The sequence below is a fragment of the Alosa sapidissima genome, chromosome 16, assembly GCF_018492685.1.
Source record: "Alosa sapidissima isolate fAloSap1 chromosome 16, fAloSap1.pri, whole genome shotgun sequence".
NCBI lineage: Eukaryota > Metazoa > Chordata > Actinopteri > Clupeiformes > Clupeidae > Alosa > Alosa sapidissima.
Window position 1 is genome coordinate 24,615,213 of NC_055972.1, and position 25,069 is coordinate 24,640,281.

The 25,069-nt window shown below is 42.2% G+C and overlaps 1 protein-coding gene across 3 annotated transcripts; it reads right to left on the reverse strand.

Annotated features, from left to right (window-relative positions):
- Window positions 1-265: 265 nt before the first annotated feature.
- Window positions 266-24,921, reverse strand: myom2b (myomesin 2b). Of its 3 annotated transcripts, XM_042064878.1 has the most exons (36): window positions 24,795-24,921; window positions 23,300-23,405; window positions 22,191-22,245; window positions 21,602-21,756; window positions 21,008-21,094; window positions 19,009-19,097; window positions 18,494-18,544; window positions 17,991-18,155; window positions 17,072-17,233; window positions 16,734-16,875; window positions 16,167-16,366; window positions 15,998-16,051; window positions 15,007-15,134; window positions 14,635-14,818; window positions 14,273-14,447; window positions 13,652-13,773; window positions 12,288-12,475; window positions 12,050-12,176; window positions 11,611-11,789; window positions 11,329-11,443; window positions 10,432-10,594; window positions 10,207-10,313; window positions 9,876-9,920; window positions 9,379-9,515; window positions 8,817-8,961; window positions 8,628-8,690; window positions 8,362-8,429; window positions 7,924-8,037; window positions 6,922-7,009; window positions 6,748-6,786; window positions 5,654-5,759; window positions 4,412-4,575; window positions 2,918-2,954; window positions 2,706-2,728; window positions 2,468-2,523; window positions 266-762 (listed from the first exon to the last, which is right to left on the reverse strand). In XM_042064878.1, the coding sequence occupies exons 1-36, from the start codon at window positions 24,904-24,906 to the stop codon at window positions 340-342; spliced, it is 4,374 nt and encodes a 1,457-aa protein (XP_041920812.1). In that variant the 5' UTR covers window positions 24,907-24,921; the 3' UTR covers window positions 266-339. The 3 variants fall into 3 exon arrangements, with proteins under 3 accessions (XP_041920812.1, XP_041920813.1, XP_041920814.1); XM_042064879.1 differs by lacking the exon at window positions 23,300-23,405 and having other exon boundaries at window positions 24,795-24,893; XM_042064880.1 differs by lacking the exons at window positions 22,191-22,245; window positions 23,300-23,405 and having other exon boundaries at window positions 24,795-24,864.
- Window positions 24,922-25,069: the final 148 nt, after the last annotated feature.

Below are 25,069 nucleotides of genomic sequence, written 5' to 3' on the forward strand. Positions count from 1 at the left end.
TCATCAGAGCCCTTCTCAGCTCTTTTTCGAGCACCAAGATGACAAACTGTTGCGCTGTTCAGTGTGGTGGCAAGTGCACTAAATATAGCATGACCCCACTCTCTCCCCCTCCTACTCACTCCTACTTTTTTTCTCTCTATCCTTCAAGATGCTGCTTTGTATATTTAAAGGAAACTACAGCGAAGCCATGGAGCATCCTGTTTGAAAAATGATCCCTATTAATGTGTGCATTGCTCATTATACAATGACTCACACTACAACTGTATCACCTCTATGCATCAGTATTTCCTTTTATTCCTTCATTGTTTTAAATTCAGATTATTTTTATTCTGCGTTAGATTACTTTCTCCTTGGGGTGCTGCGACCAGGGGTGGGGGACTTGGGGCTGATGGGTGGGGTGGGAGACTTGGCGGATTGCGGGGCTGGGCTGGGGGTGGCGGACTTGGGAGTGGGGATCACAATGGGGAGAACGGGTGGCAGGATCCTCCTGGCCATGGGCACGGGTTTCATGTCCGGAATCTTGTCTCCATGCTTGTAGACGCTCACGATGACGTCCACCGTCTCGCCGCCGTACTTGTTCTGCACGGTCATGGTGTACTTGCCGGAATCCTCCATGCTCACGCCTTTTATGGTGAGGCTGGCGAACTTGCCAGAGTCAATGGAGATGACGTACTGGTCGCCGGGCTCCACTTCCTGGTCATTCTTGCACCAGCTGACCTGTGGCTTGGGGTCTCCGCACACTGTGCAGGTCAGGCTGAGAGTCTGAGCAAAGCAAAAAACGAACCCTTCAGAACATAACCTTCCCTGGCCACGCAATTATAACCCCAATTCAGAAATAGTTGGGACGTTGTGTAAAATGCAAATAAAAACAGAATGTGATAGAATACAAGTCTTGTAAACCCATATTTGGCAGCAAAAGGCACATAGACAACATATGAAATGTTGAAAATGAAAAATGTGACTATTTTATGGAAAATATATAATCATTTTGATCATCATCATGTCAGCAACCTGTTTCGAAAAAAGTTGGGACAGGGAATGTTTACCACTGTGCTGCTTTACCTCTTCATTTAACAAAATTCTGTAAATGTTTAGGAACTGAGAAGACCAGTTGAGTTTTGAGAATAAATGTTGTTCCATTCCTGTCTGATATAGGATTTCAGTTGCTCAACAGTATCATGTTAATCAAGTTTTTCATACCATGATGCACCTAATTTGACAGGTCTGGACTGCAGACAGGCCATTTTAGCACCTGGACTCTATAGAGAAATACTGTTGTTTAAATATGTGCAGAATTCATTTTGGCATTGTTTTCCTGAAATATTCAAGATCTTCCCTGGAAAAAAACATTGCCTGGATGGCAGTATATGTTGCTCAAACCCTGTATCCATCATTCTGAATTGATTGTGCTTTGCCAGATGTGCAAGATGCCCATGCTGTAGCCACTAATGCACCTCCACACCGTCATAGATGTTCAATTCGAATTGAGGACCAAAACAAGTTGGAAAGGTTGGATGCTTGGATAGGCCCTCTCCTCTTTAGCCCAGATGAGGTCCAAAAGACCACGGCCATCCAATTTGTTTTTCCGCTCTTTCCCTTGTTTGCAAAGATTTCTCTGGATTCTCTGAATGTTTTAATAATATTATGTCCTGTAGATGATGAACTCCCCAAATACTTCACAATTTCATGTTAAGAAGCTTTCGAATTACATTGTTTCATCATTTGTGCACACAGGTTTACACAGAGTGATGTCAGGATGCTTTTGACGTCTACTTGCACACTGCTAGCACTCTAACTTCCTTGATCATCCTTCCAGCTGTGCAACACAGCACTAATGCTGATGCTTGCTCGGAATGAAATATTATTGTTTCATATTCTTTTCGGTGTGCATAATTTAACTCCACCCAACGCTTCAGAATGCTGCATAAATCCACAAGGGTAATACTAAAAATGTAATATCTCAAGGCCCTTGGCCATCTGAGTCCTACAAACCACTGCGATCCTAAATCAGCAAGTTGCTGAGATTAAAACTGAATAAGAAATATTGACCTACTAATGCGGCTTTAATTTAAAAAAATGCAGCTCTGACACATAATCACAAATGCCTGCTTAGACGTTTTCCTGACAGGTTTCCCATAACAGTCTGACAAAGGGTGTCCAGCCACTGAGTCCCCCCCCCCCCCCTCTCCCCAGCAGGCAAACAGTGGCGTGATGAGTGACCCACACAATTGTGGGGGACGACGACATGATAAACCCAACCTTGGCTTATTGATAAATCATTGCAGAGCTTGCCCATTTCCCCTCACCTTGAACCCAAGGTGTTTTTCCTTGTCTTTGAATTATTCACCCCCCCCCCCCCCCCCCCCCAAGCCTTGACTAGCCCCAGCATACACAAGTAATTGTGTTGTGGACCAACTGGCTGATGCCACATAGACCTTTGGAAATAAATCAATACTTCACGTCTCACCTTCTTCTCCATGATGGTGACCACATCTGGGAGACCACCACAGACCTTACCACGATCTGAAACACACACACACACACACACAGACACACACACACACACATACACATGTGTGTTAGACCTATTTTTTTCCAGATTTATTTATCTATTTGTCTGCCAATTTTTTTGCTTAACTAAGTCTGCGGGGGGATATTGCTAAAAAAGCCACCAGCTATTGCCGTAAGCCAGAGAACATACTCACTCTTTTCAGCATATGCCTCAGCTCTGGAAGGTGAGAGAAGAATGGCATTGTTAGTGGAGTCATTAGCACAGAGTAATATGTTACCCATGGTCTGACTAGCTGTGCACATGCTCTGCATTGCTAAAAAAAAACCCTCATCTCTACCTCGCCTCATCAAAGACTGAGCGCTGAGCCCTACACAGTTCACACAACAGAACACATGCTGCTCTTACTTGAGTCTCTGGAATTCTGCATAGGCGTTATCATAGACTGCAGAGAGAGAGAGAGAGAGAGAGAGAGAGAGAGAGAGAGAGAGAGAGAGAGAAAACACAGATTAAAGTGAAGTGTTAATGGAAAGGGATAAAAAATGTGCTTTCTGCTTCAGTTCCTGGAGCCAATTCTCCAGGAGGCAACAGTGCTAGAGCGGGAGGGACAAAAATAAAATAATAAAAAATAATTTCTCATTATTTTAATGGCATTGTTTTTCTGCCGTGGCCCAGAAATAGGACTTGCTCATTACTGTCACCATCCCACCAATCGCATGACCTGTCAGAGGCCAGCCCTTGATTATGTTTGTCATCAAACAGTCTGTTGACTGACTCCAGCCTGCGCTGGGATGGCACCTTTGATATCGAACCCCCCCCCCCCCTCCCTTTTCCCTCTGCAAGTCCATCCCCAGATGTGCCTAAATATGCTTCCCCTGCGATTCTGTGTAAGCAGCTGCAACCATGGCCCTTTCCTTTCAATCACAAACACACAAGAGCAGGTGAACAGAATGGAACGGAATAGAACGGAATAGAAGAGAACGGAATAGAATAGAATAGAATAGAATAGAATAGAATAGAATAAAGTGGAGCAGAGCTCTATTCAGATAGAGGAAATATATTTCTTGGCGGAAGAATGATTATCTATGAATAAGTCGTTACATTTCTTGTTGCTGTGCCTTTACTTTATAAAACTTTGCCAGGTATTTATAGCAACAGTTTTAGGAAAGTGTTGTGCCTAACAACGCCCCTTAGCTGTTGTCAAATCAGTGTAACCTACAGTACGGCCTCTCGGGGCTTATTGCTTAATTAGAAAATGCCAATAACTGTTTCCCTAAGCCTAACACTTTATGACATTTTACAGACTAAACAAATTGATTATTTGAGAATATAATAAATTAATCTACCATAGAATCTGTCATTTGTTGCAGCCCAATGTGAGAGTGGCCTCACTCAGTGATATGGGTTTGGCCATATCACAATGGATCCAGATCCACAAGTTCCTGGGAGTGTCCTCTAAAAATGGATTTGGTGGATTTCAATAAACCTAAACCTGGGGCAGGTGCAACATAACTATTCAACAAACTCCTTTATGGAGATTTATCTATATTGTGTTGTGCCAAGCATTACTCGCCAGCTTATGAGACTGCTTATATTCAAACTGTCCTTCACATGATAAGGCTAACAGTAAGCTCCATCATTGAAGACAGTGGGAGGAAAACAAACCCTTTTCACAGACCACACTCCTTCAGGGATTATTATTCATTAAAGATTCTTAGGGGGCAAAGTCTCAAACCTCCACCCAGGCTTACTGGTGGTAAACCATACATACTGTATTCCCCCTAAAACACTGTTGGTTTAATCAGAATTCTGGATAGCAAATTTGCACTTATGATGGCATGCCAATGTAATAATTATCTGTGCAAATGTATATACGCATATGTGTATGTATACATTACTCACGTTGTCCAGAGAAGTCCATGGTACGAGTATATGTCTTCTCAGCGTCTGTAATCTGAATGTGATAAACACCCTTGTCCTTGTCAACAGGCTCGACAATCTCTAAGGATGCCATGGCTGGGGTGCCGCCAATTCTAAGTCTCTCAGAGGCAGACAGTTTGGTGTCCCTATAACAATACAGAGGGATATAGAGAAGTATATATAGTGAGTTTTAATACTCAGCAGAAACACACGCACACGCTTACACACACACACACACACACACACACACACACACACACACACACACACACACACACGCACACACACAAGAATAATAATAAGACAAAATAGATTAGTGTGCTTCCACTGCTTCCTTGACTCTTTTTGTCGGCCAAGCCATGAAGAAAAAGCTTTTTACAGTTCAGCAGAGAGTTGAAGATATTTTCAGATTATTTCTTCTCTGTCTGATTGCCTGAAAATAACCTCTCACACCAATAGTGCCTACGCAGCCTATACAACCTATGTTGTCTATCCTAAGGTAGGTCAAGCTGTTTACCACTCCTCTGATTCTAATTTATCCTAACCATGCAGCAACATATTCAAAACAGGTATCCAGTATTGCTGTTGTGGTACTGACAACATAAGAGGGAAGAGGGAAGACTTGAAGCAGCCACTTCAAAATGAGATTGAAGGCCCACGCATGTGTTGACAAAACTGACTCTCACTTGACGTGGGGTTGTAAAGAACGGCTCTACTCGGAGACCCAGGGCAAAATGCTTATCCTTCATGTCGGTATTCTGCTGGGTACATGATCCGCCCTTGGGCAAAGCATTAGGTAACTTGAAATCTGATAAATCTGCATTGTATCAGAACATGGTGGAGAATACATACACACAAATGCAATCTCCTGTCACCACTATTTTTCCCTGATTCCTTCCTTGCCTCACACAAAAGGCGGTTTCAGAGCGACTCTGAAGTCATGTTTAAAGGTGCAGTGCAACTTGTGCCTTTGGGGACGTCAGCCACGTAGCTTTTCATTCATGTGGATTTCTATATTTCCCTCTCTCACTCTCAACGGCACAGGAAAACTATGAAAATGTATAATAATATACAGCGTTTTTACATTGTTACATTGACATTTTCCCCATTCAGTTGCCAGGTAACCCCAGCACACAAATGCTTTTCTTAGTGAGACCTCTTGAATAAAATGATGTGCAAATAAATAGATGAATAAATAAATAAGGTTAAAAAAAAGACTCATACTTTTGCAGCCACTGGATTTTCATCTCCTCTGTGTAGTACTTCATGCGGCACTGGAGCATGATGCCCTCAGCAGTGCTGTGGACGTTCAGCTCGGCCGCAGAAGATCCTGGGGAGACAGGAGGGGAAAGGGGGGGGTCACCCACTCAAGCTCATCTGGGCTGACAATTAGTCTCTCCGTCTTATGAGGTATCAACAGAGGGTGTGTGAAGGTGTGTGTATGTGTGTGTGAGTGTGTGTGTGTGTGTGTGGGGGGGGGGGGGGTGCACTCCATAATGAGACTAACTGGTGATTGCTTTCACGAATAGGTTGCAGCTCCTGGGACGGCCTGTGTAGATGAAAACCCTCGTCGTGGTGACAGGAACAAATTAGTTACTCACTCACCGGTTCATAAAGGTGACCTGTGTTGTTCCCTTAAGAATGAGATAGTTTTTTTAATGAGCCGCTCAGCTTCCTCTGCCCAATTTGTGGCAAACAAAAAGGTTCTCCAGGAACTATGTACCTAGCAACGAGAGAACCAAGCAATACCCTGATGCTATCGCCTGAATGTCTACATATTGTGCATATTCTCGAGGATTACAGCACTAAATTTGCATTATCACACAGAAGACTGTAGTGTAGCTTTAGTATATGCACAGCCTAGCTGTTTGTGTGCTATTTCATTATACATTAGGTCCTCCTGATTTATGCCACAGATTTTCAAACACATAATGCACAAAGAGATAAACTGAGGGTTACATTCTTCATATGTGGTCAGAACCAAATATTGGATTGTAAGCGGGCGGATGTAGGAGGATTTGAGGATTTTAAGACTTTACACCTCGGTGCACCACTTGAAATATGGCCACAAGTAAACATGCGTCATACTGGTAAACCTGCAATTTTATCATTGTTATCCCCTGCCGTGAGTTGCAAGTCAATACATTTACAAACAGCAACCATGAAAACAAACTCATCAATCCAGACAAGCTGAACATCAATAAGACTGTCATATAAAAGCCTTTCAAGAGGAGAAACATAACAGATTGCAATGTGATACACTTCATGTATGCTATGGGGGAAACATGTGTGAAATAAAAATATAACATGGTACCTACCAGCCAGACGAGTTAGGTCATTGATGACATTATCAAAAGCTGTAACAAAAAACATGAATAAGGCCTGTTAAGCCCTGATAAGGCCTGACATGAAAGTGAATACGCACTGCTGTAGAATGTCCATGAAATAAATGTGTGGTTTAAGTCAAAGAGCATGTTAGCATGTTGATTTACCTTCACCAGAGATGTTGATGTGAGACTCGTCTTTTCCTCTGTCATCACTGATAGAAGCCTTGTAAACGCCAACATTTTTCTTGGAGAACTATACACACACACACACACACACACACACACACACACACACACACACACACACACACACACACACACATACACACATACACACACACCAAACTCAGTGAGGCATGTGGTGAGACAGTGAAAGGTAGTAGTTGGCAGCAATCACTGAAGCATCAGCGCTTAAGACAGATTTGTTCCAGTGCAACATCGCCTTGCAAACAACTCTGAGTGGTTTGACCAAAATGCTCTGAAATAACATGTACTACATACGCTACACCAAATACAGGTGCATTATGAAAATTTCACTGGCTGAACAAATGATGCAAACCACTGATTTTAATGCTTTCAGTTGACTGCATAAAAGGGCTTGTGATTGCTTGAAATACCATAATCACGGTCTATTGTCCAGGATACAGTGAAAACCATGTATTTCCAGCTCAGCTGAATATCCCACAGTTTGACCTATTGTTTTCATAAATGGTTTGTTTTTTTGAACTGCATCCACATTTTTCTCCAAGATGCACTCGGCCAAATATTTGGGTCTATGCATGTGAGTTGGGCTGTATTCCCATGTAGACTCACACACTTCCACACCACATTCACAGAACACGCCGCCTGATGACCAGGAATGTTAGGGAGGAACAGTGGAAGCCCAGGCATCACACTCAATGTTATGGTCACGGTTGCAGTTTGTTTTAGAACATGAAAAGGGAAACTGACAACTGGGATTTGTGTGTCATGTTACAGCACACCCTCTCCCCACAACATCCAGGCCCAAACAGACAACCCCCCCCCCCCCCCCACACACACACACACACACACACACAGGCCCTTCACGCCTCAGAGGCCACGAGAGAGAGAGAGAAAGAAAGAAAGAGAGAGAGAGAGAGAGAGAGAGAGAGAGAGAGAGAGAGAGGGAGAGAGAGGACCAGTTACCAAGGCGAGGGGGAGCTTGCACACTCCAGATGTTAGGTCTGCCGGCACATCAGGGACGATTTCGGCGCCGTCCTTAGACCAGTGGAAGACGGACTCCTTCTTTAGATTAGCCACCTGCATAAAGAGACGCAGACAGACAGAGAGAGAGAGAGAGAAAAGAGAGGAGGATAAGGAGGAGCCACCATAAACCAGGGACAAAAGTGTCCAAGCAGATTGGAAATGGCAGTGGCGTCGACACTAGCGCCATCTGTCACACTGTTGCTCTGACGCCTCTCGGCACAGGGAGAACAATGATGATCCCTGTGACGAAGATGAATTGCGCTGAGAGCATTAGTCATTTAGATAGGTATCAGCGATAACTGAGGCCATTATTTTCACTCAGTCTTTTGGCAAATGTAATGGTGGGGGGGCTGCGAGTGGGGCGAGCGCCTGACTTGCCTTGCAAACGAGGGAGACGGAGCAGTCATCGCCGACGTGAACAGAGAGGAACTCGCTGAAATGGGGACCTGGGGAGAATTACAGATCACATTCCAGCCCTTTGTTCTTGAGCCAACTAACATCATGAGCGCACAGGAAAGATAGCAAATTAACTTACTGAGGTTGCAGTTTTTCTTTCAAAACAGGCATAAATTACAAAGATTATGCAACTATTACTGCACTGTAATTTCCGAGAAACGGTGGTAGTGAGTGTTCTTCCAGCATACCTTCCTTGACTCTGATGTACTCCTTTCTCTGATATTCAGCCTCGGCCAAGGCAGCCTTGAAAGCTGAAATCGCCCAAAGAAACAACAAAAGGATTAGAATCTGTCAATGCCACACTTCTCCTGGCGCTATACCCCATGTCAACATCCCAGCTGATTGGCACTGGGTAACCCTGAGACAGGTGAGCTTACCATCGCCAATAAGCACCAGGGAGGACTGGGCCTTGGCCTTGCCGTCCTGGATCTGAACAGTGAAGGTGCCCTCGCTCTCCTCTGTGAAATGGTCCCAAATCATCTCAATGACGCCAGTCGCGGCATCATGGCTCATCTTGGTTTCCTGTGAGAGCAGAGGAGAGTTTTTCAATTTCAATTTTTTTTCATTTCGGATTTTCAAACCAAATGAAGGAAGAAAGAATCATCTCTTGATTGCACTGGTGAAATAAATTTGCTCTCCAGGGACTGGTGTTTAGGGAGTATCCCCCCCCCCCCCCTTTTTTTTAAAAATATGTCGCTCCTGGCCTGCTTTCGTCTTGTCATGACTGCTCTAAAACAGTCAGTGAACAATGGAGAGCACACTGGGCTAGGCCGCTGGATGGGCTGCATTTCCAATTTTTCGACAGCAGAAACATCACAGCCACATAGGCATGCTAAACAAATGCCATTTCTTCACTTTCTTTTCTTTCTCTTCTCTTTCCCCTTTCTCTCTCTCTCTCTTTCTCTTTATTTTGTCTCTCTCTCTCTCTCTCTCTCTCACCTGGCAGTTGGCAAGCTCCTTGTTGTTGGCGAAGAACTTGTAGGTCACGGCAGAGGAGATGCTCTCAGCCTGCACCCAGAAGCGCACGCGACCCCTCTCCAGGATCTTGTATGCCATCTCTGCCTTCATAGGAATAACTGACAGGGGGAGAGACAGAGAGAGGTGGCTGTGTCGGCAACGGCACGTCACTATGGCTCAGGGAAATTTCAATCCAGAAGCCTTCTAAATAAACATTTAGACAGCCAAGGGGATCAGCTGACATTAGAAGTAATGTGTGTGGAAGACATCAGCATTTTTGAGAGACAACATACCTCCTTGTTTTGTTCAGATAACTGGCAATAATGGCCCCGTGAGCACACACATATATGCAGTATACTATTAACAGTATCTTATTAATATTTAATGGGTGCTATTGAGGAAAAGCTCTACAGATTAGTGTTATGTGCATGCACCAGTGGTGTGCACTAAAGATGGTGATATGGAGAGAGCTTGCTTACTTGGGTTGCGGATGTCGTAGCTCAGAGCCAGCATTTTCTGCATCTCTGCAATGGAGCATGGCATTCATAAATGATAATAAAATCAACATTTTACTGTGTGTAATCATTTTATGATTATAGTCATTTGCTATTGCCATCTAGAAAAGCATCTAGAGTGTGGGTATTTGAGTGTGTGACTGTGACTGTGACTGTGAGTGTGTGTGAGTGTGTGTGTGTGTGAGAGAGAGAGTGTGTGTGTGTGTGTGTGTTTCCATAGCACTGCATCAGCCCACACACAGTATAATAGTATTAATAAATAACAATCTGGTCATAATATATTTACAGGCCTTACCTTCTGCAGATATTTTGTAGCTGGCTGAGGCACCATCTGTATGTGTAGCAACGACTGAGAATGTTCCCACATCCTCCTTGTCAGGATTCTTGAAAAGCAGTGTTGAGCTAAAGAAAAAGAGGGGGGGGGGGGGGCGCAGGTAAATTCAACACATAACCCAAACAGTATGAGTGCTGCTTAATAATCACACTGGACCTGCATTGACACATTGATGCTAATTCTTACGTGCTGCCTTGTGTCTTCACAACAACTCCCTTGGAGAAGTCAGTGATCTGCTTGTAGGACTTCTTCCACACAAACTCAGTCTTCTCAGTCATCTGACAACTCTCGAACGACAGATAAACGTCGCCTGTGTTCTCGTCCACACCACACTTCATCTCCTGGGTGCCTTTGAAATGAGAGGGAGACATGTAGGAGGTTGATTGACAACGAAGCTATTTCTTTCTTTTTTTTTAAAGGAAAGGCTGAGATGGAGCTTTTGTGTGCATGGGGGATTTGCATGTGGTAGTTTCCTTTTTTCTGACTTAGTCGGCTCTTTATTTCAGGGTTGGCACTCAGCAATAGCATATCTCTTGGCCAGTTCCTGCCTGCTATTGTTTTTCTCCCATTCACTCTGACAAGAGCCTCACCACATGACTCTATACTGCACCCTGCTGGCCAAAGCTGGTAGAAGCACACCAGCTCAAAAAATAAAAACATTTGACACCTTCTGATGAGTCAGAGGCTTTTTTTCCCCCCACAAGCAAATGTTCCTTATCGACTCACACACAGACGACTCCTCCCTGGGACTGTTGAAATCACTCACTGATGTGTCATACCCTTCTACCACAACCCAGTTCTCCACACAGATTATCCTATTCTCATACAGAGGAAACTCCTGAGTAAAATGAATATCATATTATATATATTATATAATATATACACATACACACACACACACTCCTCTATTTATTTCTCTGGAACACAAAGTGGTGCTCCCTTCTGTGTCAGGTGGGGTGGGATGGGACTCTTTCTCTCATCTCTCTCTTGCTCTCTCGCTCTCTTTCTCTCTCTCTCATGCTTTCATGTTCTTTAATATCTGCCCAGGCTTGAAATGAGCATCCTGCTGGCGCGCAAGCTTACCTGGCAGCGCCTTGGCAATCACTGGGTCAGAGGGGCCTGATGGCGTGCCAAGGCCCTCTGCGTTCTCCGCACGCACCCTGAACACGTAGGACGCGCCAGCCTCCAAGCCAGACACCTGAGCAGAGCAAGTCACAGGTAAAGAACAGTGGGAGACTGCATACTAAAGCAGCAGTGAGAAAAGGCAGATAATGAGAGGCAGGTGTCTTGTGTTGTCTTCTTTTATTTGCGGTTGCAAAATACAGGGGCATTTTACACCGATCCTCTCTAGAGGACGTTAGTTACCTTGACGTAGCGGTGATTGACGGATTTTTCGTTGGCGGCGGTCCACGTGCTTGAGCCGGACTTGGCGAACTCCACCACGTAGCCAGTGACGGCACTGGCGCCAGTGTACACCGGAGCCTTCCACTCCACCACCAGAGAGGTGTCCCTGATCTCACAGAAGGTCATGTCATATGGAGGACCTGTCAATCACAACAACAACTGCACTAAGAACGCAGCAAAAACAGCATGTGACAATAACTTTTCAAACAACACATAGTTAAGAGACCCATCCTGAAGGTGCTTGTTAAATAGCTCATTTTGAATGCATGCCATGGGCAAGTCCTGTCAACACAATATTTCATTATGCAGACAGCTTGAGTGTGATCGTGATGACAAAGGAAAACAACCTGGACAGCATGGTAATTTGAGCAGCTTTACGGCATTTCGCAGTTGGTCTTACCTGGCTCTGCCATCTTCCAGGCGATACACTGGAAGGTGCTGCTGGGTTTGGAGGCAGCGCCAAGTCCAGCAAGACTCTGCCCGTAAATCCTGAATTTGTAAGACGCACCCGCGGTCAAATTCTCAACCTACAAAAAGATCACCAGAGCTATTAAGAGAGTTGTATTCACACTTTATGCTGTTGGTGCTACAGTACAATCTAATAAGTATATAAATGTGGAGGAGTAAGTCAGGCCTACCTTGTAAATTCTCTCTGTGATAGGGGGGATGTTCACTTCCTGCCAGACGTTCTTGGCCAGGTTGCTCTTGTCGATGTAATACTCACTAACTTTCGCACCACCTGACTTCAAAGGACGCTTCCAGTTCAGAACCATGGAAGTTCCATCACAGCTCAGCAGACAGATGTCGTAAGGAGCAGATGGTGTTTCTGCAGTGAACATGGAAGGATTAAACGCTGTCATTACAATACACTGTACGTCCAGGGAAAAGTCAGACAGCTTTGCTCTTGACAGGCCCATTCTCATCACAAAAAAGAATATCCTGCTTTTTTTTTTTTTTTAAAAAAGAAAGAAAAAAGGATTCTTCCAATCCGTTTCACACCAGAACCCCCATTTATAATGGTCCCAGAGGTTTATGCATAATCTCTTATTATGCAGAATCCTTTTATCAATTTTGTTTGTCAGAGGAAAACACCCATACCATCGTTTACAAATCGATTTCCCAACATCCCAGATGTCTAACAGGCAACGATTTTATCAGGTTGATCACCAATCTGTCTGTCTTTTCAATAGACTTGTTTGCTCTTTAAGCACCTGACCAAATTGATGGGAGTTTCTCTCTTCTCGCATTGCATATTAATATTGATCCAGCTCCTAGTGTTTGCCTTTAATTTATATCCATGGCTGTTTGAACAGTTGTTTAAACACTCAGCATTGATGCTTCAAAAATGCATGGTTTGCCAAGCAATGGCCAATCTAATCTATGAGACAGCTTGACTCTTGAAGTGACAAGTCTTTAATCTTAGGCATATATGGTAAATTACTAATTTAGAGGGGAAAAGAAGGTGCTATTATAGTGTGATGAGTAGTAGTCCTTCACAGATTTGTGAAATATTACACGCTGACACTGACATTACGCCGACATCTGTATTCTAACAGGTCACCAATTTAGAGGTTTATTTCCTATGTTTTTGTTGATACCTCACTCCGAGATGAACCTGATAAAATAATATTTATCTATACTACATAATATGCATACACATACATATATGTATATATATGTGTGTGTGTGTGTGTAAGTATGAGTGGGTTAATTATTGCGTATATCCATAGCATGTATGTGTCTGGAAGAATGTGTGTGTGTGTGTGTGTGTGTGTGTGTGTGTGTGTGTGTGTGTGTGTGTGTCTGTGTGTGTCTTAGGTGTACATGTGCAAGTGTGTGCACATATGTGTGTGTGACTGAGTACGGTGGTGGCAGAGGTGGCCAGCTGAACATTTTCAATTTCCAGGCTGGCATCGGTCTTGTCTCGAAGAACATCAAACATAATTCATCAGACCACATTTGCAAACACAGCCTCTGATACCCTCCCTCCACCAATACTCACTGAGAGCTGCACGCACAAGGATGGGGGCTGACTCCTGGGATTCATCACTAAGCCCCAGCTCATTGATGGCTTGAACACGGAACACATAAGTCTCACCGGTAGTCAGGCCTTGAACCACGAACCTAAACAAACCAGGGGAGAGGATATTTCAGGGCGCACATCAATAATGAGGAGGAGGAGAGTTTTGAGGTCATCTCTTAACCATGGGAGAAAACGGCTGCGCTGAACTCACGCATGGTGTACTATTTGTGCATGTGTGTGTGTGTGTGTGTGTGTGTGTGTGTGTGTGTTGTGTGTGTGTGTGTGTGTGCGTGCATGTGTGTTATGCAAATCTACTGGAAGATAATCAGTACAATGTTCTTCTTCTAGGAGTTCATGAGAGGCATGGTGAATCACAATGTTTGACATCTTTAAAATTTAAATAGTTTTCCATCTGTTTCCTCGAACAAGGAGACAAGGTCAGGAGTATCATCACTAAAGCATTTCATAAAATAATTGAGTCCAACAGCACTGAGAAGGACACACTCTAATATCATGACATTCAGATTCAGGTTTTTAATGAAAGCGCACAAATGAAATGGATAAACAAAAACAAACAAACAAAGATAAGAAACAACATACTTGGTTTTCTTGTTTGGCTTGTGATTGGCTGAAGCCCAGTCCTTGGATCCCTTGACGCACGAGTCGATGTAATACCCGATGAGGTTGTTGGGCTCTTTTGGAGGGGCCCACTGAATGAGGACCGAGGTATCAGTTTCCCTGGTGGCGACGACCTGACCCGGAGCGGACGGCACACCTATCGGATCAAACACCCCGTGCGTTAAAAATCGGGGGGGAAAATGGGCTCATTATTTTTAATTAACTACAACGGCAGTGCCATCCTGCACCACAGCGGCCCACAGTTGTTTTTTTTAAATTATTTTATTTTAAATGAGGTCAGAGATTTTTGGCATTAATTAAATCACCCCGAAGCCGTCTCTTACCCTTGAGCTCCTGGGTCTGAATAGGCTTGGAGGGCTCAGAAGGTGCGCTGGTGCCGTACATGTTGGCCGACAGTGCTCGGAACTGGTACTCTTTGCCCTCGGCCAAGTCAAACACGGCGTAGCGGGGGGATCTCACTGGCACTTGAGTATTCACCCTCTGCCAAGCACCGCTTCCCACCAGAGTCTGGGGAAAATGAGGTCAAAATAAACCCCCCAAAAATCTCGTTCAAATAAATAAGGATAGATATGAAGTGACAGAGTTCTTCAGTGACAAACAAGCCAGCTTGATAATCACTGTGGAAAGTGACGTTAGCTCCGTTGCAATATGGTGCACCCGTGTACCCCATACCCACAGGTGAGACAAAGACAAACCTTCTCGATGTAGTACCACATGGGGGCGCGGTCATGATAGGCAGGTGGAGTCCAGCTGAGCACGACATATGTTCGGTCGGCCTCGGAGGCGTGGATGTTGGAGGGCACCCCGGGCGCTTTTCCCTCAGCTAGAGACGAAGCACATCAGACCGAATTACTGTCCTCATCCGAGGCAAGCACGCAGCCATGCATTACCTCTAGGAAATGTCAGCTGCAATGTCACAGGGTCTGCACTTCCAAGTTACACTAATGGCATCCGATGGTTGCTACACACACTGTGGTGTGTATTTTGTGGCACATGCTGAAAGCTCTGGGGCAGGTTGATGTGTTCATTTCAATTTGGGGGAAAAGGGAGGGTGTGCCTCAGTGCATATGGCAAGAGTAGAAATCTGCAGTAAATATGCTGTACATCTAGCATGGAACCCACATGACAGAATGCCAATCAAAATACCAGTGAGTGGGCTGGCACTATCGACTTTGGAAAGAGCTATGGAAATGAACTGAATAAAAGGAGGAAAATTAATTAACTTGCAATGTTGTTGAGTCATCAGATTATTCCATGTCTTTTGTGTCGAACATGAAATAAAAATTGAATTCTAAATTGACTCCATTTCACTTTGAGCCAGAGCTGAATAAGAAGTAATTGTGGTCCAAAAACTGAGGCAGAACCAAGCTGAAATGAGGGTGACATGTTGCACCTCTGGAAAAAGAGATACCACAGATGGCTCTATGCTGCCTTCCTGATGGAATTCTCATCAAAACCTAATTAGCACCTCTCAGATGAGATCCAATTATAGACTGCATAATTATTGCTAATTATTGAAAAAGAAAAAAAGAAAATAAATAAACATGGAAAGAATATGGAAACGTGACTGTCGCTAAAGCTCAAATTGTAAAATATATCTAATAATGACTACCTGTACCATAAACACCATAATGAGCTCAGACATATATAAACACATGACTCACTGATTTGTGAACAGTATACTACCTTCAAGGTCATCAATGTAAGTCACAACATCAAGTTTGCCGCCCAACTTTGTGGCTGAAAAATCAGAAAAAGACACAAGTTATGAATACTATCAGTTGCTGTAGACAATGCACTGCTGCAAAGAGTAAAACGCATGAAAAGCCATCCTGCTGCAAGGCTCCTGTATTACCTTGAAGTCTATCAAATTCGGTCGGATCCAAAGCAGCGATAGGTTCGGACATTCTGGAAGGCCTACTGATGCCGTGAGAGTTGACGGCTCTGACCCGGAAGTAGTAGGAGTGTCCCTCAAACAGGCCGGACACTGGGTATTTGCAGATCTTGATGGGGGAGTCGTTACACTGTGTCCAGTTCTCAGTGCCAACCTCACACCTGGCAGAGGAAGCAGACAGGTCAGTAAACAAGAGACCATCTGGTCGAGGCAGCCGAAGCAACCCAAATGATTAAAGTATTTTCTCAGCCATGCACTGAAGAGAACACTCTGAATATTGGTGTAGGTGAACTAAACTATGTTTGTCACATAGTTTGCTTGTTATGCAATGATGATGATACATAGCCTTGTTTATCGTTTATTGCTGTCAGCGGACTGTGTCTTGTTACATTACTCAGTCCGTTAGTTATTTTTGTTTCAGTGTTATCTTGTGAAGGGAAAATGTAAAATTCTCTCTAGACCGGGAGATAAATAGCTACAGTCTCCTGTCACTTTTCACACTGAAAGAGTGCTTGTCAGTGGAATCACCGGTCTACAAAGTATCCGATGATGGGGCCTTCAGTGGTGGTGTTCGGAGGCTTCCATGACACAATGACATAATCTCTGTTGGCATCATGGATCTTGATGTCCATCGGAGCCCCAGGTGCCTGAGGAACTGGTGGGGGACCGTCTGAAGGAAGAAAAAGAAATAGAAAAAAGGAAGGAAAGAAAGAAGATTGAAAGCGACTCTGGCTCCATGGCGAGCCAACCCACGTCGAGTGATTCTGAATTTCTTTCCCCGTAATGGCTACCGGGTAATAGAATTTCTAAAAATGACGATGGACGCCGGGGCCGCCCAGAGAATCCATTACTCTCTGACAGATTACCTTCTACAGAGAGGTAGGCGCTGTGCACGGCATCGCCCCCCTTTGTCACCATGCGGAGGGTGTACACGCCCTCATCATCCTTGTAGAGCTGGGGAAGGGTGAGCTTAGCGACACCTCCGCCGGACTCCATTTTCACCCACTTTGATTCCTTCAAAAGGTGCTCTGGGGAGGCAGAGAAATCACATTTTGAGCCTTTAGATAGAGCTAGAGAGTTTTTTTTTTCTCTTTTCTTTTTTTTCTGGGAACAAGGTGTGTTCCTCCCGATTAGAAAATGATTTGGAGGCTGCAGCTTTTTTTCTTTTTCTATCTTCTTTTTTTTTGAAGAACAAGAATGGGGACAGAGCAGGTTGTACTGGTAGAATTGTAAACAGTGTTTTGTATTAATGCATTTTACACTGATTTTTGTACATTGTAATTTTGAAAAATATAACTACTAGGCTATTTGACTAAATTTCTCAAATACTGTATGGTAGCTCTCTGAACAACATCTGGATTGTCAAACTCATAATGTAAGGAGTAACCTGCCCAGATCACTTAATTCCACCATGACTGTCAAACTCATAATGTAAGGAGTAGGCTAAACTGCCCAGATCACTTAATTCCACCATGTATATTATATTAACACAATTTCACTAGACATGTGCATTATAACAATACCTTCTAAAGAATACAGAGCATTTCACAGTAAATAATTTATGCTAGTTCAATCTATGCTCTGATCTGCTTCGCCCACCTTTGTGGCTCACTGATGCTTCTCTGGCTGTGCATCTGCCAATTACATTCACAGTAGACACACACACACACACACACACACACACACACACACACACACACACACACACACACACATATACACACTCTACATTCATAGCAGACATAGATATTGAAACCAAATCTGTAACCTAAAATATGTCCTTACCATCTCTGTACCACAGTGCTTCAGGCTGCAGGTTGGCAAGATTTGGACTAATGGTCATCTTACAAGCCATGGTGACGCTGTCCCCTTCCTTTGCAAAAGTCACTTTGAAAGTCTCCAGGAAGGTAATTGTAATCTTTGTGTATTTGATCTCAGGCAAAATGGCGACTAAAAAAACAAAAACAAAATAAAAACATATTTTATATAAAAAATACATCTTCACATCAATTTTCCTCCAGAAACTGAAGAGGCATGAATATCGCATCTTTATTGATATGGCAATTTGTATCTTTTGGCATGAATATCTTAAATAGTACTTGAGGATATATTTATTACTGATGTTCACTGACAATGTCCCATGCAAATGTGTTTTGTTCATTAGTGTGAATTTGAGGGGCATCCTTGCGGGTAACAAGAAACATTGGAAAATGCAAAAAATATCGAACCCATGTTGTGAACCGTAGACACGCTGAATGCCAAACACAAGATTTATGCACAGAACTTACACTCATAGGGTGTCCACGCATAAGGACAAGAAGCCTCTTCTTCCTTGAATTCTGTAGAAAGGAAAGAGTTACCAACTAAAAACCAAAAGGATGTGATATTTACTTTGTCATTTTCTACAACACTATTCTCCCATACACTGCTAGCGTTATTAATCGCTATGCAAAAGTGTCGTGACGGGTATGGTGGACATTTTGAATACAGTTCTACAACAACTCCATTATGATTTGCATTAAATGCTCATTGTTTAAGTTGACTAAGCATTTTCCTGATGAAGTTATCATTTAACCATAAAACATTATGACTATTATTTATGCCATAATAAGTGTATAATGCACTGATTGCAAATGACATGTCATTAGGGACCTTTCCAAATGTATTACTTTTTAAAGAGGTGATTTAGTGTTATTATTGTGGGAACTGAGGAGTGATTCAGTGGTGCTACACTTAGCTAATCCACATCATTAGACGGTGCTTCAAAAGTCATCAAAAGTTCTCACTGCTGTTCTGGACTTACTCTTTACAATAATGGAGGCTTGAGAGGAGGCCTGTCCATGAGAGTTGGACGCAACAGCAGTGTACATAGCAGTGTCCGCAATTGCACATCTATATGACACAAAAATAAAGCACTGTTGTGAAAATCTAGAAATTCTTACTTGCTGTTGATAATGAAGTGTTAATTAAGTAATGTGTTAATTCATGTTAAATCCATACTTTTGATCATGTAAAGGGACTGACATCCAGGACTTAATAACCTTTATTATTCAGCCATGTGTAAATATGTGCAAAACACAAACTTTTGCTTTACATCCACTACATCACACTTTTGGAAGACTTCCTTCAGGAAGAAGATCAACAAGAAACATTTTCAAGAAATCTTTTATACCATCATCCATAATTTTGCTAAATCAATTAAATGTATGAGTTTTTATAATTCATAATCTCTGCCCCCACTGAACCTTTGTTATCTTGGACTAACTTATATTGTTTATTATTGTTGTTTTTATTGGGATCAACCTTTTTTGCACATTTCCATGTTTCCATATGTTATACCTGCTGTGAAATCTTGTTTGGGTGTGTGCTATATGTTGTACCTGCTGTGAAGTCTTGTTAGTGTGTGCTATATGTTGTACCTGCTGTGAAATCTTGTTTGGGTGTGCTATATGTTGTACCTGCTGTAAAATCTTGTTTGGGTGTGCTATACTATATGTTGTACCTGCTGTGAAATCCTGTTTGTGTGTGCCATATGTTTGTGGGGCCAAAGATGAATTTCCACAGCAGTGGACAATAAAGACTTCTATTAATACATGCAATGACAGCTAACTCAGAGGACCTTGATCCAAACGTTTACCTATACATACCAAACTGTGAGAAAGGGTAGTTTAATAATTATATGTATGCTTGCTTCCATATGGGAATACTGTTGACTGGAGGGTGTTTTAGTGATATTATTTTCTGCTGTTTTTGATTCATTTAAAGTTCGATTTTGTGACTTTTTATGTTTGTGTTCAAAATCGCTCTTCATAACAGCATAATTATAGCAAGGATATATGGATCGATGAGTGCCTTCTTGGCCAACCTTTACAGAGCCCATTAAATCACATCACCGGTTAGCAGTGACCAAATGCTTGGAGTTTGAGGGATAATGACTTGGGCTCCATTAGGACGTTGCTTATTCATTCAAAACATGTCGAACATGGGAACCTCTAAGACGTGAATGGCAACCATGCCAAAACCGCAAGGAGGGAGGTGAGTGAGAATAGTGGCTGAAATGTGACCTTCAAGCCCACAGTACTATTTTAAAACTCTCTCTACATTCCGTCCAGACTGCCACCATGCGTCGGGCAGCAGTTTTCACAGAAAGTGAAAGGGCTTCAGCAATTTTGGAATATCAACACTCAGTTGGTAGCTTCTTCGCCATAGACCTTTCACTTTCTGACGGGAAAAGGCAGACTGTGTGGAGAGTGGACTCGCCGGCCGGCCCTGTGCCGTCGTTTCTGACACAGTGACAGCAGAGAGATACAGTTCCTCTTTAAGGAGCTGCCGTGTCGAATGACACAGACCTCAGCGTTTTGGAATGAACAGCTGACAGAACCTTAAGACGAAGGCGGTACTCCAGTTCGCCTTGGACAAAATTGGAAAAGCATGATGCCATTCACCCAGCTACCTTTTGTGGACCCACACGTGTTGTCAGTAAGCCCACCACTGGTTGGGGTGTATTGCAAAGGATGTAGGCAAAGATACAGCCATTCACTAAGGATGTTATGACACTGTGATAAAGAAAATGCCGATTCATACCGCTATGAAGTGGAATTGCTTAACCTTCACTAATTGTGTACAAATGTAAATTCTGGCCACTTTTCTCCCTTCGAGAAAACTAGTAAATGGTAAAACTGGGACATAACTGTTTGTCTCAATAAATGTACAAATGTTCACAGTCCATTGTACATGCAGATTTCTGAATACTGTTTAGTACTTGAGGCCACGCACAAAGAGGATAAAACTTAAGACATTACTTGCTGATCAGAAGGGTGTTGACTCCAGCATTGCCGTCCACTAGGTATTTTCCGGATGAAAGGTCAAGGAGGACATCATCTTTATACCTATAAAATGACAACAAACAGTACAAAATGTGCATTTGTTTCAGTTTATTTAGCATATTCCTGTATGTTTACTTGTTGTTGTTGTATTAAAGCTGAACTTCCACCTGCCATTTTCCATGAGTGCATTCAACCTTCAAGACAAACAGTCAAAAAAGGAACCGGATCTCTCTGTCTACTCCAAAGGTTTGAGACACATTGGTCTTTATAACCTTGTAACAGCCTTGTCAACAAGGCTCAGTTAATCCCCAAAACCAGGCATGCAGATTTAACACACAACAAAATAGTTTGAATGTCAATTAGTTCAATCTTCAGCCATGTATGTATGCTGCTGCTGAGACCTTGAATTTCCCCTGGGGATCAATAAAGTATCTATCTATCTATCTATCTATGACTTTTCTCTATAAAATGAACATGCCCTTTTTAATAATATCTGTTGCAGTTCCAATAATGCTATATTTGGTCTTCTTTTCACTATTCACCACAATAGTGCACTGATCAAACACTCACCATTTGACAATGGGAGTTGGATATCCATGCACAGTGCAGAACAGTTTTATTGGTGTGTTCTCGAACACTGTGTGGGATCTCAACCTAACCGTGAAGCTGGGGCCCCTGATCATGGACCCCTCACGTATATGTTTCTCTGGCATCTTCTTGTGCAGCTATCGGAGAACAGAGAGGTGTTATGTAGACAGACAAAAAAAACGCAACAAGACTTTTTATGCTTTGTGAAAGGTAGACCTATTGATATAGAGAAGAGGTCTGAACACAATAGGAAGGCAAACAGTTACACAGTTTCTGCTACAAAACTGGACCCAAGTAACAAACAGATAGCACAGTTCCTGCTATAACACTGGAAGAAACATGAAAATTGTTGATGCCATGCCATAATTGAAATATATTGAAACAAATAATACAAATTTAAGTTTAATTGTAAGTTTAATTCAATTCCCTCTGAAACATCCTCAGGTTTACAAGGAGAATATTTGAAATGATTATCATTTCATATAAATAATGCAATCCGTATACTCCCGGACTCTAATCAACAATGTCTGAACATGTACAATATTGCATAAAGGACACATGGGGCCCTTACCACGTCCTGGATTGTCTTTGTGAAATGATGTTTGTATTCCGCAATTTCTTCAGAGCTATAATCACAAATAAGTATGACTAAAGTTTTGTAATTATCGATCATTTCACATTTGAAAGATTCACTACACAATTTTACTTTACATTTTCTATCAACTGGAGTAACTATATAAACCTACTGATCTTAAAGCAACACCATCTACTTAGCGATGCAAAGAAAAAAAATCAATGAAGGCTAATACATTCAAACAAGGGATTTCAAACATCCATGCCCTTGACTTTGAGAGGCGGTGTGGGTTCTGTGCAATTTAATTCACTCTTCTGAAAACATCTGGTCAAGCAGTCAGCAGTACTGTTATTCTTCACTCACACAACAGTGAGTTTAAACTTGACAGTGACCTATGCATGCATTTCTCTGTGCTGAGCTTAAAAGCACAATACAGCAATGTAAGTAGGCTATGAAGCACCACTCGCTCTCACCTGCTGTGTCAACAGAGGTGACTGTGTCTTATGACATGCTTGAGATAACATTGGCTGTTCCCAAGCAGCACAAAACCACTGATTGTTATACGCATGTAAATATTAATTTAAATATTAACATTTAAAATAATGCTGCAAACATCTAGATACATCAGGTTATGTCATTAGCATTATGATTAAGAAAGGTGCCAAATAACATGACTATGCAGTGAAGCTTTGACCTGCAGTAGGCCCACAGCACACAGTTATGGGCATATTAATTAATACAGTGAAAATTGCTTGTCTGTCACCGGCACAGTAACACATGATATGCTATTGATATAAAAGATTATTGAGTGTATTCTTCTGACATAGCAGAGATAGCATGGCTAGGAGATTATTATTAAGGTACCCTTGGCATGGAGGGTTAGAGAATACAGCTCTAAAACCCATTAGGTAAAAATGAGTAAATGTTAAGCTATGCAACATGTCTACTAAAAGGCATAGCACAGAGAAACTAATGTGTCATTCTTGTGTTACTATTTGGACTATGGTATTGAGGCAAAATTGAAGTTATATGTTAATTGGCTGAAACAATCTGCCAAAGACGGGTTGTTTAGTAAAGTCTCGAAGACCTCCCAACCTGTCTCTTACCTGGAGTACTCTTTGACAACATATTTAGACTCACTACTGCGGAAGCCGTGGCTCAAGTGCTTGTGGGCAGCAACTGTTGCAGCCATATTTGAAAACTTCAAGGGACCTACAGATCAAGTCAGGAATAAAAATATGCACTATCTCTGCATTCTAAATTAAAATGAGACTTTTCCACTTTTCTGAAACAATGGAAATCTTGGCATATGCTTGTGGTGGTTTTGTCCTCCACATTGTAAGCCAGTGATACATTCAGGACCTTGTGTTCTTCAATTTTCAGAGGCCCTAAGGGCTAGAGGGTCTGAATTAATGGTGCGCTACAAGAAATGGCTGTAGATTATATTTGCTGGCCAGAGGGAAAGTAGATTCAGTCTTGGTTTAAAATTAGAGGCTGGGGGTTGGTGGGGGAGAAGTTGGTGTGTGAGACAGGGGAGTGGGGGTCAAGAAAGGCTGGTACCTATGGTACAGTAGCCATTCATGATTTCTATGGTGTAAAAGGTGCCATTATAGCCTAAGTCCCAGAAACAATTTAATTTATGTGATTGTTTGTTGGGTTGAGTGTTCCATTTCAGGTTTGATGACAATAAATACCTGCAACAGTGTACAAACAGCTGTACATTTTTCAGAAATAGAGAAACAGAGATGAAGGATAGAGGTGAAGCATAAAAAATAAAACCAAAAGTAACACCAAAATTACAGCGATTATGAGAGAAGTAATATGAGAGATTTGTTTGTTAACATGTCCTTTTGCTTTAGTAAATCCAGCACTAATGCAAAAACTATTGTTTTCAAATATGTTTGAAAAATTAATCTAGGCCTAATATATTTACTCTATATTAGAAATGCAATTATTGTACTTTATTGCAAAGAAATACATAAACCAACACTACAACAATAAATATAAAGAATAACATTTTCTTGTGAAGGAAAGGCCATCCACCCTCTTCAACGGTAATCATGCAGAGGAATCACTTGCAGTAGCCTACATGCTCTTTATGTTCAAGAAACTCGCTGCACTTCAGATATTCAGGCACCAGAAATATCAACACCCACATACTTGAACTCATTAAACAAGAGGTTTCACTTTGTACCATACAGTGAAAACGTCATCGCTATATTCACAAAATGACTCAACTGAGTAGGATGCTTATTGTTTCTTTTAAGTAAAATCAAAAATCAGCCATGCTCTACTATTTATTTATTTTTGTGTGTTTTATTAGGCTCAAATAAACTAATATCACAATGCATTTGTGTTCAACAGCCTCATCTTATACTGTTCTATAGCCTGCATAATTAAACAAATAAAGTAAATAGGCTACTGTAAGTCTAGGCTGAATAGGCTATATCTAACATGACACAGCCTACAGGCCTACATTAACTTTTTTGCAAACCAAAAGTCTGAAAGCGCTAAAGACGACGTCATTGTTTATAAATGCAGCTCTGAATTGCTCTACAAGAATAAATGAATAAAGCCCAATAACAGGCCAGGCTAACTTACCCTGGGAGATTACAGGAGAGCCAAGTAGAGGTGGAACAACCTCAACCCGCTTGGGAGCCACTCGCTGATGAAAACAAAATATTACCCACAGGGAATGCTGTCGCCGTCGCATCCCATTTATGGATAGGCATAAGACTATATATAGCATTTACACCAGCTTTCCCCCTCATTTTGTTCTTGAAGTGGGCGATTCAGCTATGACCACGGGGCATTAATTAACGATATTATGCTACATATTTCCCCCCTCTGTTTAATGTGTTTATCACATTTTAAAT